This window comes from Mobula hypostoma, chromosome 20 (genome assembly GCF_963921235.1).
Source record: "Mobula hypostoma chromosome 20, sMobHyp1.1, whole genome shotgun sequence".
Taxonomy (NCBI): Eukaryota; Metazoa; Chordata; class Chondrichthyes; order Myliobatiformes; family Myliobatidae; genus Mobula; species Mobula hypostoma.
The window spans coordinates 42,202,368-42,220,513 of record NC_086116.1 but is presented as its reverse complement, the minus strand read 5'-3'; the positions used below and the strand labels follow the sequence as shown (position 1 = coordinate 42,220,513).

At 40.0% G+C, this 18,146-nt stretch overlaps 1 protein-coding gene across 2 annotated transcripts in view; it reads left to right on the top strand.

Moving 5' to 3' along the window:
- The window catches only part of taf3 (TAF3 RNA polymerase II, TATA box binding protein (TBP)-associated facto), a 238,621-nt gene that overhangs the window by 175,100 nt on the left and 45,375 nt on the right, over positions 1-18,146 (top strand). For both annotated transcript variants that reach the window (XM_063072729.1, XM_063072728.1), the window contains one exon: positions 12,741-12,823. In XM_063072729.1, the coding sequence (XP_062928799.1) occupies positions 12,741-12,823 (83 nt within the window). The remainder of the gene's footprint in view (positions 1-12,740; positions 12,824-18,146) is intronic.

Sequence of the window (18,146 nt, the reverse complement as noted above, 5' to 3'; positions counted from 1 at the left end):
GCCCATGGTAACAAATTCCAGAAATTCATCACCCTCTGGCTAAAGAAATTTCTCCACATCTCTGTTTTAAATGGACGCCCCTCTAAATGACAATAAAAGAGGACTGTGTGTCCTCATAATCTAATCTAATCTAATCTAATCTATCCTAAGACTGTGCCCTCTTTTCCTAGACTACCCCACCATGAAAAACATCCTTTTCACATCTACTCTATCTAGGCCTTTCAACATTCGAGTAGGTTCAATGAGAACCCCTCTCATCCTTCTAAATTCCAGCGAGTACAGATTGTTTGCCTCTTCTAGACTCCAAGTCTCTGGTGGCTTCTGTACAGGAAGACTATCATAATGTGGCACGGATCTCATAGCTGAGGGGAGATTGAGGGATTCATTGGATGTCTTGTTTTTAGCAGAGAAACCAGACACACTGGTTAGACAGAAGTAGAAGTCTGTCACATGACCCTTCTGCGCTTGCCATACCATCAAGACAGCAAACGGCATTGACTTCCGAGTACCTCTGAGGCAAGCTCTAAGATCGATAGCACATGTTATGCAACGTATGTGAGGAACCCAGGCTTTATCTTGGTCACCACTTTTACATACAAAGTAGAACTCATAGGCTTTCATACTCCATCTTTGAGATTTAAGCATACACTCGCCAAAAATAAACAGGAAGCATCAAGGCTGTTGCAACATTGGCAAGACATTTTGCTTTCACAAATACTCCTGAAAATGCAATTACTTCATTATAATGTGTACACACAAATATGTGCGTAGAGCATGCGCAGCAGCGTGATTGCAAACATATATACAGTATATGTAAATACAATGCAATGAACAGTGTGTGCATGATATTTCATTAGCCTTTCTGAAACCTGTCCTGCCATGTAGTATCCGCCCTGCCTAAGCATGCCCAGGTATGCCTGTTCAAGATAAGAAAACTTTTCAGCTTACGTTCTGGGCAACATTTTAATTACTTGAATCATGAATTGAAATAACGAATATAGGCCATTAAAAAAATGCTGTGTGATGGGGAAACTTCATGGTGCTTTCATGATCAGCAGCTCAAAATCTGTAAGATACACCCAAAAGTATTCAGGAAGCAAAATCTTTGTTGTCCAGTGTTATTTATGTAGGAATATTGATTTTATTTCTTTTAAAGGCCCATTTTGGGCAGATGACAAGCTACAATACTACCCAGCAGCAAAACTTTAAAAAGCCCACATCCATCCCTTTTTAAACTGAATCATTGGGTTATTTATTTAATTGTTTATTCAATGCTATGGAACTCTCTTTTCTCATTTAACTATTTCCAATTGCATAAACACGAGCCATTTGAGTTGGTTTGCAATAGAACAGTTTGATAAAATAGTAGTTCAAAATATTGATTAAACCTGTGTTGTTTTACCGAGCATTGTGGACTTGCTATGTTGGTGCCGGAGTCTCTGGTGACACTTGCAGGCTGCCACCAGCACACTGTCAGGTGTGTTGGTTGTTAACACAGATGACGCATGTCACTGTGTGTTTTGATGTTCATGTGATAAATAAACTTGAATCTTGCATCTTGATTTCATAAAATATAAAGTACTCTGATTGACTGGTTCTCACTCTTCTCAAGTTTGTGGTCTGAATGATGTCTTTACTGAACTTCATGTTCAGCTCTGAGGTCTTTTCTCTTACTGCATATTATTTGTTGTAAAGAAAATCATGGAGCCAGAAGACACCAGATGTTCCAAGATACTATTGTAATTTAGATTAATCTGCTTAGATAAGCTTCGAAGTTGGGGTTTTTGTTGCTGCAAGACAGGATATTTTTAAAAATTCGGAGATCAGCCTTAACGCTTTCACTTTGTGATGGCGCTTCACGGGTGCCATAGAAGAAATGTAAAGCAGCAGAGCATTATCACTGTGTGCCTTGAGGTATGCAGTAAAAAGAACCTAAATCACAGAAGATTAAGGGAAAAATGCAACACACTGCAAAAGGGGGCTTATGTGACTGGTATTATTTATCCAGGTGAAAAGAATGATGCTCATATATAAGACTGTGAACAAATCCACTGGCAATGTATTTCTAGCACTCCACAAAGGAGTCTTATGTTGGTGGCCCTTCGCTATCTTGCTTTGAATCCTGTCTCGAGCCTCCGCTAGTCCTCTTACTAAATTCAGCTTCTGTTACTGTTGTCTTTTCCTTTCAACTTTACAAACTTGTATTCGTTCCCAACTGTATCAACTAGTGATAATTGATGTGCCATCTTCACCAGACTGCAGCTTAATTCGTCACAAAGAATTCATTTAAAATTTTAAAACACGGGTATAATTATAATATTTAAAGATTACTGTGTTCCTCAAATTATAAGTTTACATCAGTGAGAAGTGGAATCAGTCAAATATATTTTAAGTAAATTTTGTCCAACAAAATTTATTAAATCACACTTAACAAGCGTGACTTATTAAAACACAAATTTGACCTTAATTCATTCAAATTAGAGTCATAGAGCACCACACAACAGAAACAGGCCCTTCAGCCCATCTAGACTGTGCTGAACTATTATTCTTCCCAATCCCATTGACCTGTATCTGGACCATAGCCCTCCATACCCCTCCTGTTCATGTACCTATCCAAACTTCTCTTAAATGTTGAAATTGAACCCATATCCATCACTTCTTTTGGCAGCTCGTTCTACACTTTCACCACTGTCTGAGTGAAAAAGTTCCACTTAAACATTTCACCTTTTCACCCTTAACCCATGACCTCTAGTTCTAGTTTCGTTCAAAATTCTTCAAAAATAAATTACAATAGAAGACAGGCTAAACCATGAAGTGGAAGGCTTCATAAAAAGCACATGATGGTCTTTAAGCCAAGATAGCCTGATGGAAAAAAGAAAATTGAAGATTTATGAGAATACTAAATTGTACAGTTTACTCAGAAATAAAAAAGGAGGAAGCGTCCTGCTAAAAAGTGATCGATCCCAGAGAACTCCAGTGGCTATGTCTTTACTGAAGTGATTTGCTCAATTTTACTCAATTGAGAGACAATCTGTAGGCCAGTTGATGATAAATGGAAACAGATGGAACCCAATTAATTTTAAACAAAAAACTAAAATAAGGAGCACATGTTGAATTAAGTACACAGCACAGTAAGACCCATCGGCCCATGATGTTGTGCCAACCTTTTAGTCTACTCCAAGGTCGGTCTAACCCTTCCCTCCCACATAGCGTCAATTTTGCTTTCATCCATGTACCTGTTTAAGTATCTCTTAAATGTCCCTAATATATCTGCCTCTACCAACATCCCTGACAGCACAAACTAAGTACTTATCACTCTCTGTGCAATAAAACCAATTTCAGACATCCTTACCCCCCCCACCCCCACCCCCATAGCTTCCTCCAATCACCTTAAAATTATGCCCTCTGTATTAGACTTTCTAACTTTCTATCCTGGGAAAAAATGGCTGGCTGTCTACTCTATCATCTTATCATCTTATACACCTCTATCAAGTCATCTCTTATCCTCCTTTGCCCCAAAGAGAAAAGTCCTAGTTTGCTCAACCTACCCTTATAAGACATGCTCTCTAATCTGGGCAGCATCCTGGTAAATCTCCACTGCATCCCCTCTGATGCTTAGACATCTTTCCTATAATGCAGTGAGCAGAATTGAACCCAGTATTCCAAGTGTGGTCTAACCAGTGTTTTATAGAATTGCAACATCACTTTGAGACACTCTTGAACTCAATCCCCTAACTAACAAGGCCAACATAACATACACCTTCTTAACCATCCCTTCGTCTTGTGTGGCGATTTTGAGGGATCCATAGACATTAACCCCAATATCCCTCTCTTTCTCCACACTACTAAGAATCCTGACATTAATCCTGTACTCTGCCGTCAAGTTTGACCTTCCAAAGATGACTAAATAGTCATCTAATACACCGAGATTTGCATACAGAACATATAATCATAATAAGAGGTTCATACAAGGCCATGTTAGCAGAGGGAGACAGAGAAAATGCAATTTTGAAATGTACTTAATCCCTGACATTTGTTAGATCCAATGTGAAATATTGGTTGTAATAATAAGTCATAGGAGCAGAATTAGTTAGGCCATTCAGCCCATCGACTCTGTTCTGCATTCCATCATGGCTGATTTATGCCCTTAAATGCCCATACTAATCAAGAACCCGAACAACCTCGGCTTTAAATATACCCTATGACTTGGCCTCACAGCCATCTGTAGCAATGACTCCCACAGATACACCTGGCTGAAGAAATTCCTTTTTAGCTTATTCTGAAGGGACATGCTTATATTGTGAGGCTGTGCCCTCTGGTCCTGGACTCCCCCACTATTGGAAATGTTCTCTCCATGCCCATTTTATCCAAGCCTTTCAATATTCAATAGGTTTCAATAAGATCCCTCCCTCATTCTTTCAAACTCCAGAATCTTACTATGGGGGGGAGTGTAGTATCGAGGAATCAAATGATTCCCATTTGGAATCTTGAGTTTTGAGCGAGGATGAAGAAGTTATCATTTTCCAGTATCCATCATCAAATGGAGTGCCTTCACTTCCTCTTGTAGTCTGACAAGGAGAATGCAAAGGTGGTGCACTATGAGAGATTCCACACCTTCCTTGCATTTATTTGTTTTCACCTTCATAAATTTAGATTCAGATTAGTTTATTGTCATATACACCACTGCGCAGTGAAATTCTTTGCCCATGTGAAGCTCACAGAGCAAATGGTAATAATAAAAAACGTCAGTGATGAGCACAAAACAACCAAATGATACAAACATAATAGTGCAAAAAGAAATGCTGAAGTAACAATAATGTAATAACTGAGAGGTAAAATTCAGAATTAAGATTGTCAGTCTAATGGTCTTCTTCAGGATAGGAAAAAAAATCATTTTTTTTTACTTATACGGTCTATCCTCAGAATAGGCTCTTTGTCCCACAATGTCTGTTACAATCATGCTAAATTAAACTAAACCTATCTGTCTACATGTAATTCATATCCCGCCATTACATGCAGATTTGTATGCCTGTCTAAATGCCTCTGATACACCACTATCGTGTCAGCTTACACCACCAGCCCTGACAGTGTGCTCCAGGTGCCTACCACTCTGTGTGGGGGAAAAACATACCCCACATATCTCCTTTAAACTTTTCCCTCCTCCCTTTAATCCTCCAGTATTTGACATTTCTACCCTGAAAAAAAAAGGACTGACTATGTACCCTATCTATACCTCTCATAATTTTATCAACTTCTATCTGGTCTCCCTGTAGCCTCTGATATTCCAGAGAAAACAACCCAAACTTGCCCAACCTCTCCTTACAGCTAATATTCTGTAATCCAGGCAGCACTCTGGTGAACCTCTTCTGCACCATGTCTGAAACCTCCACTTCCTTCCTGTAATGGGGGCAACCCCAGATGCTCCATATACAGCCTAACCCTTACTGAAAAGTTTGCTTTTTCCTCTACCAATAAGTAACACATCAACCCGCTTCTCTCTGAGGCCTGCTTTTCAAATCTGAATAAAATACCTTGATTATTAGGTTTTGAGGATATCTGTATGCTTAGTTTAATATCCATGCAAGATACAAGGTACTTCTTTGGCACTTAGTACATTAATTACCACGAATTTGGTGTTCTTCCATAAAAAAATCCTTAATAAGAACTGTAATGGATCATATTGTTCTATGATTTTACCCTGCGCCTTTTTCAAATTTGAGTAATGACTAGTCAAATTAGGGCGGCATCAAGGCAGAGCAGTTAGCGGAAAGCTTTACAGTGCCAGCACCCTGTGTTCAGTTGAATGCCACTGTCTGTAAGGAATTTGTATGTTCTCACCATGGCCATGTGGGTTTCCTCTGGGTGCTTGGGTTTCCTTCCACATTCCAAAGATATGCGGATTAGAAGGTTCATTGGTCATATGGGTATAATGGGCATCACGGGCTCGTTGGGCCAGAAGAGCCTGTTACCATGCTGTATATAAATCAAATAAATACATATATCCCTTTATCAGTAACTGCAACCGCAAAAGAAGCAACGTGTTCAAAAGAGGTCCAGTTTCTTTCCTTCTGGTTGGACAGTGATTTGCTGAATGATTGTAGATCTGTAAGTAACCAGTCTCACACAGACTAAAAAACAAGCTTAATCGTTTCCATCCACTGAAAGGTAAATTTATTTACAATTCTCAGAACAAACTAGTGCAGTGTAACAGCCTTTATCTACTTACTGATGTTGTCGCTACCTTTGCCTTGCCCTCTCTGATTAATTGCAGTCTTACCATTACACATAAGAGTATCCTGCTATGCTCTTTATGGCCATATCATTACAGGGCACCTAACCTTTACTTTCCTTATCTGCTTCCCTGAAAATAATGCTGTGATATGAATTCACAGGTAATGGCAGCCAGTAGTGGCATGCATAAGTAGCCATTTGTCAAGTGAGAGCCAAGGCGTGATTGCTCGCAAAATGTTCAGCCATGAGGAGAGAAGAGCACATTGTAGCTGAATCGATTTGCACCTAAATTTCACATGCATTAACCTCCCAACAAAACTGACTAAATGGAGCTCAGAGCTAATAGCTATTCCCTGCCCGGAGAAATTCTCTACAAACCAGAACAGCTTCTTGTCCTTTTGATTCAGTAAAGTGCCAGAACAAATCCACGAAAGAAAGATTAAAGATTAACTTTATTTGATGTTGAAACGCATCATTGACCAACACAGTCCAATGATGTGCTGGGGGCAGCCCGCACGTGTTGCCACACTCCGGCACCAGCATAGCATGCCCATAACTTACTAACCCTAACTATAAACATATATCTTTGGAATGTGGAAGGAAACCAGAGTGTCTGGAGGAAACCCACACAGTCACAGGGAAAATCTATAAATTCCTGGCAGACAGCAGCAGGAATTGAACCCTGATTGCTGGCGCTATAAACCACTAAACCAAGTGATCGCTATGCTGATTGGATGATGCCACATTCTTGTGATTCTGCTGCAAATAAGTTTTTCATTGTGCCTTTGCATGCATAAACAGTGCCGATGAGAAAATGCTTGATTTTGACTGTGGCTGAGCTGGCTTCATTTCCTATTCGGAGAAGATTTTCTTGCAGATTGGCATTTTTTTTTCAAGTTTCGTTAAAGAGGTCCTTTTATTCACTTTAATCCTTTTGATATGTAGCTCTGACTAATCTCAGATAGGGAAAGTTAAATCCATTCTAGAATTAAAATAAGTGAACCTGATTAGATAAAGGCTTCTTTTTTAAAAATCATGTTTTAACAATAATCTTTGTGAATCTATAAAAAAAATGGCCTTCCTCTTCATTCTATAATCTAGATCTAGATGATCAAATTGATAAGATTTTTAGATGAACTGCACAGGTCTGCTAATAGTCTTTCTTACAAATTCTCTGTTGGCAGAAATGGCAGGTTTTGATCACTTGACTATTCTTCATTTGAAATAAGAATAATAGCATTTTAATTTCTGCTATTCCAATGTTTCTGATTTTACACAGCCAGTAATTTCTGCACATTCTCTCTGTTCCTTCTGAGTGACAAATAATCTAGTTCATAAAACTTTCCTTCCCTACATCATGCAGTTTTAAATCAAGGTGCTGGTTTAAAGTGGACCAAACATTAATCATCAAACTACTATTGATCTGTCACCCCCTCTTACTCTACTGTTAAGATTTTTGAATCTCATGTTCAGCTATTGTGTCATTTGCTTTACTAAACTCTTAAGTTATTTTTAACCTTCATAAAATCCTTCCTACTTGGAACTGCTTTCACTTTTAATATTTCTGTTAAAATGATCCTCGTATGATTATATCCAAATTCCCTGCCAAGATTATTGCAGTTTATCATTCTGTAGAATTTTGCTTTTTTTAATTGCATATTTTTTCTTCACTCCATGACTCCATTATTACAGAGTGTTGATGTAAACTAAACGTTTTCTATCTCTACAGGAGGGGTCTAAACTTCATAATATGATGATTAACATTGTTACTGACAATTCCATCTCCAGTTGGGCTTAGAAAAGAGCAAATGGATGTGTTTTACATTGATATTCTTTGGCAAGAAAGAAACAGTCAAAGGAACTGTGAAATCGTTTCTAACTGGCTCTTGCACAAACCATAAATAGGTCACTTTAGACTACCTGTATAGACTCCACATTCACAGTTGCTGCAAAGGGCATTTTAATAATCAGTGCAAAAATACTCGTCCCTCAGAACTTCTGAACGTAGCCTCATGCTTATTCTCTCAATTGTCTAAATTGATAGATAGATACTTTATTGATCCCAAAGGAAATTACAGTGTCACAGTAGCATTACAAGTGCAAAATATCGATACTGGACTTGGTCTGTGTTGCGTTACAAGGATTATTCTATAGTTCATTTAACTTTAAGAGCCGCACAAACAGCTATCTTAGAAAGCAATGGTTAATCTCATACTGGTGTTCAAGTAAAGAGCAAGATACTTGAACTTCTATTTTGCTATGTTATCTAAATTGTTACTGCATTCTAATTAAGGACACAGAAATGCACTGTAAACACAAAATAATCTGCTGATGCTGGGGTCAGAGCAACACTCACAACACGCTGGAGGAACTCAGCAGGTTGGGCAGCATCCGTGGAAAAGATCGGTCGACGTTTTGGGCTGGAAACTGTAGGGGGAAGGGGCAGAGGCCCTATAAAGAAGGTGGGGGGAGGGTGGGAAGGAGAAGGCTGGTAGGTTCCAGGTGAAAAACCAGTAAGGGGGAAGTTAAAGGGGTGGGTGAAGGGAAGCAGGGAGGTGATAGGCAGGAAAGGTGAAGAAAGAATAGGGGAAAAACACAATGGGTAGTAGAAGGAGGCAGAACCAAGAGGGAGGTGGTAGGCAGCTGGGGGAGGGGGCAGAGTGACATAGGGATAGGGGAAGGGAGAGGGAGGGAATTACCAGAAGTTGGAGAATTCTATGTTGACACCAAGGGGCTGGAGACTACCTAGACGATATATGAGGTGTTGCTCCTCCAACCTGTGTTTAGCCTCATCATGGCAGTAGAGGAGGCCATGTATGGACATATCTGAATGGGAGTACACTGTCCTTTTTATTATCCATACTTGCTTTTGAGTTCTTGCTTAAATTTGTGGTGTAAGTCCGTTAATCCTCCATTGTGCATCACTTCACACATCAAAGCAGCTTCATAACTACCTAGATTTTCTGCCAATTTACCTTAAACAGGAGGAAAATCCTATCTGGGGACAATGGGTTATAATTGTATTGCATGACACCTGCCGATAGCAAAAAAAAAAGACGGAAATATTATTATGTTGCTGTCACAACCTCCACAGTAGTTTGGCGTTCAACTTTCTGAATTATTCACCTCATGCTTATGTGTTACTTCATCAGTGAAATTCCTCCATGAGATTAGTGACAAGGACTAGTCCCTACTAGGACTATTTTAAAAGGCAAAACCCTCCCCACCATTGAGCAATTTACAAGGAGCGCTGCCTCAAGAAAGCAGTGTCCATCATCCCTGTCATCCAGACCATGCTGTCTTCTCACTGCTACCATCCGGCAGGAGGTACAGGAATCTTTGGCCCTACACCATCAGATTTGGGGACATTTATTACCCTTCAACCATCAGGCTCCTGAAACATGGATAGCTTCACTCACCTCAATGCTAAACTGACTCCAAAACCTATAAACTTACTGTCAAGGACTGTACAGCTCATGTTCTCACATGTTCTCGTCATTCATTTTTTATATATTATTTGCATGATTTGACCTTCTTTGCACATTGGAAGTTTGTCAGTCTTTGTTATGTATAGTTTTTCGTAAACTATTGTATTTCTTTATTTTCCTATAAATGCCTGCAAGGAAATTAATCTACATACTTTGATAATAAATTTACTGTGAACTTTGAACCTTGACTTGGAGAGGTCGTGTATAGCAGAACCTCTGCAGTTCAAGAGGAGACTCACCGCCATCTTTATGAAAGTCTAAAAATAGGCAAAGGCTCCTGTCTTGTTGGCAGTTCCCCCATTTTTTTTTCAAACAAATATATGAAAAGGGGGAATAAAATTGATGTACCACACAAGATGCTGGAGGAATTCAGCAGGTCAGGTAGCATCTATGAAGGGAAACGAACAGTCAACATTTAGGGTTGAGGCCCTTCACTTGGACTGAAAGTTAGAGAGGAGTTAGCTGGTATAAAGAGGTGAGGGAAGAAATGGAGCAAGAGCTGGTGTCTGATAAGTGAATCCATGGAAGAAGGGGTGATAGGAAGATGGGGGAGGTGAGAGAGTGGGAATGGCACCAGAAGCTGGGAGGTGAGAAATGTAAATGACAGAAGTTTGAAGTTGGTGGAATCTGATAGGACAAGAAGGTGGAGCATGGAATAAACTGTGGAAGGTGGTGAAGGCAGCTGGGAACAGCATGTCTTGATGAGGTCATTATTCATTCTCATGCAGAGTGATTGATAAAAATGGTTTGTATTCTCTTGAGTTTTGAAGAACAAGTAATGACCTCATCAAAACACATTGGATTCTAAAGGGGTTAATCTGGTTGGTGCTGAAAATCCAGAGTTACGGTTCTTCATCTCATATAAAGAATATTCTTCTTAGGACTGAACAGAAGAACTTTCAGATGTTAAACAATCTCCTGCAATTATATCTTCCATTTCATGCACATCTGCTTTTGTCCTCCAGCCTCTGCATCCAGCACATAATTCTTCAAAACTTCCGCCATCTCCCACCACCAAACACATCTTACCATCCACATTGCTTTTGGCAGGGATCGCTCCCTATGCAACTCCCTTGTCCATTCGTCTGTCCCCACTGATCTCCCTCCTGGCACTTATCCTTGCAAGCGGAACAAATGCTACACCTGCCCCTACACCTCCTCCCTCACTACCATTCAGGGCCCCAACCAGTCCTTCCAGGTGAGGCGACACTTCACCTGTGAGTCTGTTGGGGTCACATACTACGTTCACTGCTCCCAGTGTGGCCTCTTGTATATCGGTGAGACCTGACATAGATTGGGAGACCATTTCGCCAAACATCTACGCTCCGTCCGCCAAAACAAACGGGATCTACCAGTTGCCATCCATTTTAATTCCACTTCCCATTCCCATTCTGATATGTCCGTCCATGGCCTGCTCCACTGTTGGGGTAAGGCCACACTTAGGTTGGAGGAACAACACCTTATATTCCATTTGAGTAGCCTCCAACCTGATGGCATGAACATCAATTTCTCAAACTTCCAGTAGTGCCCGCCCCCAACTTCACCATTTCCCATCCCCTTGTCCCTCTCTTATGTTATCACCTTCCCCGCCCATCGCCTCCCTCTGGTGCTCCCATTCTCCCCCCCCTCCCCCCACCTTTTAAATCTACTCCTCAGCCTTTTTTCTCCAGTCCTGCCGAAGGTTTACAGCCCAAAACGTCGACTGTACTTTCTTCCATTGATGCTGCCTGGCCTGCTGAGTTCCTCCAGCATTTAGTGTGTGGCACTTGGATTTCCAGCATCTGTAGATTTTCTCTTGCTTATGATCCAATTGTAATTTATTCGTTTAATACGTGTTGTTCTGCTGAATATTGTGGGCATGTTATACTGGTGCCGGAATATGTGGCAACGCTTGTGGGCAACCCCCATCACATCTTCAGATTGCGTTGCATAACAAACGATGCATTTCCCTGTATGTTTCAATGTACGTGTGATTAATAAATAAAGCTAATCTAATTATGCATTATTTTATCATTATTCTAATGCACCATGCTTAGGTGAGGTAATGATTAACATCAGGACTACAAATTACGATCGTCCAGTCTCAATTCAGCTACCAGGGTAGGGGAGCCCTCTGAGATCTCACTCCAGGGACAAGTTATTTTCTACTTTTTCTTATAACTTCAGGATGTTTGATAATTGGGCCCTAAAAGATGAGAAAGATATTTTTTACATTAGAGTTGTAGAGTCATAGAACACTTCAGCACTGGAATAGCCCCTTCGACCTATCCAATCCATTCCGAACTGTTATTCTGCCATGCCCCAAACCTAGACCATGGCACTCCCATCCATGTACTTATATAAACTTCTCTTAAAAGTTGCAGTCGAACCTACATTCTTTACTTCCACTGGCAGTTTGTTCCACATTCTCACCACCCTCTGAGTGAAGAAGATTCCCCTCAGGTTCCCTTTCAATATTTCACCTTTCACTCTCAACCAACCTCGGTGAAAAAAAGCCTGATTACATTTTGCCTATTCTATACCCTTCATAATTCTGTATACCTCTATCAAATCTCCCCTCATTCTCATACATTTCAGGGAATAAAGTTCTAACCTATTCAATCTTTCCCTACATTCAGGTCTTCAAGTTCTGGCAATATGGTTGTAAATTTTCTGTATGCTCTTTCAATCTTATTGATACCAATCAAGTATAATGATATTTAAAGATGCCTCATCATTTATTTTGAAGGCCTTCCTTTTCAGTTTCCTACTTTTTGAACATTCAAGAATCTATTTTTAGTTTGCAGGAAGGCTTCTTGCCACAAATGTAATCCCATAATAGTATGTTTGATGCAGGATAGGAATTGCAATGTACTTTACTCAGCCATATCTGGTTTTATGTAAACATAATATATCTCATTTTTTCAGCATGAAGTAATTTGACCAGCTTAATGTCAAATTGACTTTATATAGACTTTGAGTGTAGCACCAATATGGAAGCCAGTTTATTCTATAATAATTCTTACTGTATTTCTGTGGCAGGCAAAACCTGAAACAAATATACCAGCTCCCTCTCCTGTTATTCCAAGGCTTACGCTGAGAGTTGGCGCTGGTCAGGATAAAATGTGAGTATTGTATTTTATTTTAATTATTTTGGGTAATTGTATTAACTCCAAAGGAATTTATTTTCATTGGAGTAAAATTTGCAGTTTAGTACTCTAATTTCCTTCCTGAAGCTGTTTGGCACTGATCAGGATATGATGTAAGTATTATATTTTGTAAAATTTAGAGTAATTGTTCTTTGCATTAACATGAACTCCAATGGCATTTATTTTCTATGGAGTAAAATTTATAGTTTACAACTCTAATTTTCTCCCTGAAGCTATAATGCAGAACATAGATATCTATTTCTGATATAATTGATTTGGGGCTGGAATTGTTGGGCTACATGGCACTGTATTAAGTGAATAAACTGTAAACTTATTGAGAAATGAGTATTGATCAGATTAAATAAACGTTTGAACTCACTTTAGTGAACTCCTTTTATACATGTGCAATATATTACTACTTCAATCCTAAGTTTTTTATTGAAAGAAGTACTCTAGTTCTCTTCAGCCAAGTCAGATGTACCAGCTTCAGTGGTAAAGGTGGAGTGGTTTGGAAAGGCAGACTGTTGTATGGATAGACATCAGAAGTTAAAGAACAAATTTTTAATGTACTTCCAATATTAAAACAAATGCATGCAAAGTTGAAGTAAGTAAGAGGATTGGAACCGCATGTGATAATTTGTTATGTTATTTAGCCAAAGTTTGTTTTTTTTTATCATCACCGTCTTTGCGATTTGTTATCACTCTGCAATATAAATTGGGACCAAACCATTTATTGGAATCCATTTTCTATTTCATTGACTCCTTGACTGAAGATGCAGGAACATTCAACAACTTCAGCATCTCATGGGTCACGAAGTCTGTCTCTGAATACTTAATTTGTTGTTTGAAAATTTAATCACTTGGGGAAAGGGATGACTTTTTCATCTTTCAGGTTAGGATTCGTAAGTTGTGGACATGTTATGATGGCACTGGAAGTACAGTGACTCTCAAGAGCTGCCCCTAGCACAAATGTGTTGGTCATTGACCCATTTCACATTGTGTTTCCACATACATTACTGTGCAAAAGCCTTAGGCACATACAATTAATATAGTTAGGGTGCCTAAGATTTTTAGTAATTGTAGTAATTTTATGTATTTCACTGTACTGCTGTCACAAAAAAGAAACAAATTTCATGACATACGTGAGTGATGATAAACCTGATTCTGATGTAGCTCTCTATTATGGGAAGGGGACAGTGAGAGGGGAATCATGGTTGAGATAAGAGGAAGGGAGAGGGGAGAGAGCAGGAAGCACCAGAAAGACATTCTGTAATAGAAACATAGAAACATAGAAAATAGGTGCAGGAGTAGGCCATTCGGCCCTTCGAGCCTGCACCGCCATTTATTATGATCATGGCTGATCATCCAACTCAGAACCCAGCCTTCCCTCCATACCCCCTGACCCCTGTAGCCACAAGGGCCATATCTAACTTCCTTTTAAACATAGCTAATGAACTGGCCTCAACAGTTTGCTGTGGCAGAGAATTCCACAGATTCACCACTCTCTGTGTGAAGAAGTTTTTCCTAACCTCGGTCCTAAAAGGCTTCCCCTCTATCCTCAAACTGTGACCCCTCGTTCTAGACCTCCCCAACATCGGGAACAATCTTCCTGCATCTAGCCTGTCCAATCCCTTTAGGATCTTATACGTTTCAATCAGATCCCCCCTCAATCTTCTAAATTCCAACGAGTACAAGCCCAGTTCATCCAGTCTTTCTTCATATGAAAGACCTGCCATCCCAGGAATCAATCTGGTGAACCTTCTTTGTACTCCCTCTATGGCAAAGATGTCTTTCCTCAGATTAGGGGACCAAAACTGCACACAATACTCCAGGTGTGGTCTCACCAAGGCCTTGTACAACTGCAGTAGTACCTCCCTGCTCCTGTACTCGAATCCTCTCGCTATAAATGCCAGCATACCGTTCGCCTTTTTCACCGCCTGCTGTACCTGCATGCCCACTTTCAATGACTGGTGTATAATGACACCCAGGTCTCGTTGCACCTCCCCTTTTCCTAATCGGCCACCATTCAGATAATAATCTGTTTTCCTATTTTTGCCACCAAAGTGGATAACTTCACATTTATCCACATTAAATTGCATCTGCCATGAGTTTGCCCACTCACCCAACCTATCCAAGTCACCCTGCATCCTCTTAGCATCCTCCTCACTGCTAACACTGCCACCCAGCTTCGTGTCATCCGCAAACTTGGAGATGCTGCATTTAATTCCCTCATCCAAGTCATTAATATATATTGTAAACAACTGGGGTCCCAGCACTGAGCCTTGCGGTACCCCACTAGTCACCGCCTGCCATTCTGAAAAGGTCCCGTTGATCAATAAACCAATAAATGATCAATAAACCAATTGCTTAGAATCAAATGACCTTGCCTGGTGTCTGAGGGCTGGATGTGTCTGCACATGCACCAGCCCCCCACTCTTGGCATTCCTTCTGTGCCACCTGTCCCATACCTTTTCCGCAGTGTGCCACTCTCGCCATTCCCAATGTCCTTTGCTCCCGCCAGATCTACAAACTTGCTGTCCATCCACATTGACAAATACAATACTGTGCAAAAGTCTTTGGCACCCTAGCTGTATAGATGCACCTAAGAATTTTGCATAGTGCTGTAGAAGTGACAAATTAAGCTAATCCTTAATCTCTATCTTTAACTTAAAGCCATGCTACTTTGAAATGGGAATTCATTAACTAATTTCTTCTTTTTGCAGTAGTATCAAATGAGTAATTCTCATTAGTTTCCAGTGATTAGTAAAATCAGGGGAAAGTAGTGAGATGGAACAAAACGAAAGAGCATCGTAAATGGAAGCTGGAAATATTAGTAATTAACACAAAAAAATGAGGAATTGCAAATGCTGGAAACCTTAAATAGAGCATGAATAAGCTGGAAATATCTGTCTAATTCTTTAGCCCTGTTGTAATGCTCTTTCCATCTCAATAAGTTAATGGTGCTCAGTTATATTGTAGCCTGTTTCAGCAAAACTAAACTCATGCCCATGTATTAATAGAGGTAATTGATGCTCTGATGGGAATACTGAGCAGTTAAATTCCAACCCCTTCTTTGTAGGAAAAATCATACAGTTACTGGAAACTCTGTGTCACGACAGTGTTCTGTGCAGTTCTACATCTGACTGACAAAGATATTACAACTACTAAAGCTTAGCCTAACTCCCACAGAAACATTCTTTCTGATAGAGAGGGGAGAGTAAAGCACACAGAAAAACTGAGAATATCTTTATTTTGTGCTTTTAACTGTTCATAACACATAGGAACAGTACAGCACTGGACAGGCTATTTGGCCCATGAGGGTCTTGATCTTGATGCCAGTTTGCATGAGTGAAAATCTCTCTTCCTGTGTATTTAAAGATAAAGATTAAAGATTTGCTTTATTTGTCATACGTACATCAAAACATACAGTGAAAGGTGTCATTTAAGTCAATGACCAACACAGTCCGAAGATTTGTTAGGGCAACCTGCAAGTGTGGCCATGCTTCTGTCACCAACGTAGTATGTCCACAACTTGCTGTCATTGGAATGTGGGACGAAAGCAGAGCACTTGAAAGAAACCCATGTGGTCACGGTGAGAATGTACAAACTTACAGGTAGCGCAAGGAATTAAACCAGAGTTACTGGCACTGTAAAGCATTGCTCTAACCCTTATGCCACAGTGCTACTCACCATATCCCTTCATTCCTTTCATATTTAATGTATATATCTAAAAGTTTCTTAAACTTCGCCAAACTGCCTGCTTCCACTGCTAGCCCTGGGTAACCCATTCAGGCATCTTCCACTCTGAATGAAAAAAACTTGCTCCTCACTTCACCTTTAAACCTCTCCCCGCTAACCTTAAAAGCATGTCCTCAGGTGTTTGCACCCTAGGGAAAAGATTAGGACTGGGATTCTGAAAAGATCCTTGTGTGGAAAGACTGGTAGAGATAGTGGAAAGGAATTCTCATAGTGTAGATATCTGCAACTATTGTTTTTTTTCTAAAATAGTTTTTGACAATAGTTACAACTAACAGCTGATAAAAATTAGATTTTTTTTGGCACGGCACAGTAAAGAAACAGTTAGCGTAATGCTATTACAGTGCAAGCAAACCGGTTAATTCTGTTGCTATCTGTAAGGAGTCTGTACGTTCTGCACAAGACCACGTAGGTTCTGGTGGGTGCTCAGGTTTCCTCCCACATTCCGAAGATATGTGGGTTATTAGATTAATAAGTCCTATGAATGTCATTGGGTGGCATGGGCTCATTGGGTCAGAAGGGCCTGTTGCGGTGTTACATCTCTAAATAAAAATAAAATAAAAATAGTCATTTTGAAATAATTATAATTGGAATTAATTACTAATAGTGATTGATATTGCTTCAAAATTTGAATAACAGTGGATTCTGGAAAATTGGGACACATCGGGACCAGTATATTTTGGTTCAATTAAGTGGCTGCCCCAATTAGTTAAAAGGGTATGAAAAAGAAAAACTACTATTTAACTGAGTAACAAATTATGTATTTAAATGAAATACAGAAAAAAATGAAAATACTGACAAAATGACTCCAGTACTGTAAAACTGTGTATTAGTTCCTAAAATTTATTGACAGAGGAATTCATACCGTGTACGCTGCCACGTTCTTTTGCTCAACACCTTCTATGCTCCCTTTGAAAGGGAGAATATAACCACTTCTGTGAAGATCCCTGCTGCACCCGGTGACTCTGTGATCTCTGTCTCAGAGGCTGATGTTAGGCTGGCTTTAAGGAGGGTGAACCCTCGCAAGGCTGCCTGGTAAGGTACCTGGTGAGGTGGAGTACCTGGTAAGGTTCTGAAAGCTTGTGCTAACCAATTGGTGGAAGTATTCAAGAACATTTTCAATATCTCACTACTATGGTGGGAAGTTCCCACCTGCTTCAAAAAGGCAACATTAATACCAGTGCCTAAGCAAAATAATGTGAGCTGCCTTAATGACTCGCCCAGTAGCACTCATGTCCACGGTGATGAAATGCTTTGAGATGTTGGTCATGACTAGAATGAACTCCTGCCTCAGCAAGGACCTGGACCCACTTCAATTTGCCTATCACCACAGTAGGTCTACAGCAGTTGCAATCTCAATGGCTCTTCACACGGTCTTAGATCACCTGGACACCTATGTTAGGATGCTGCTCGGCATTTAACACCATCATTTCCACAATCCTTATTGATAAGTTATAGAACTCAGGCCTCTGTACCTCCCTCTGCAATTGGATCCTTGACTTCCTAACTGGAAGACCACAATCTGTGTGGGTTGGTATAATAT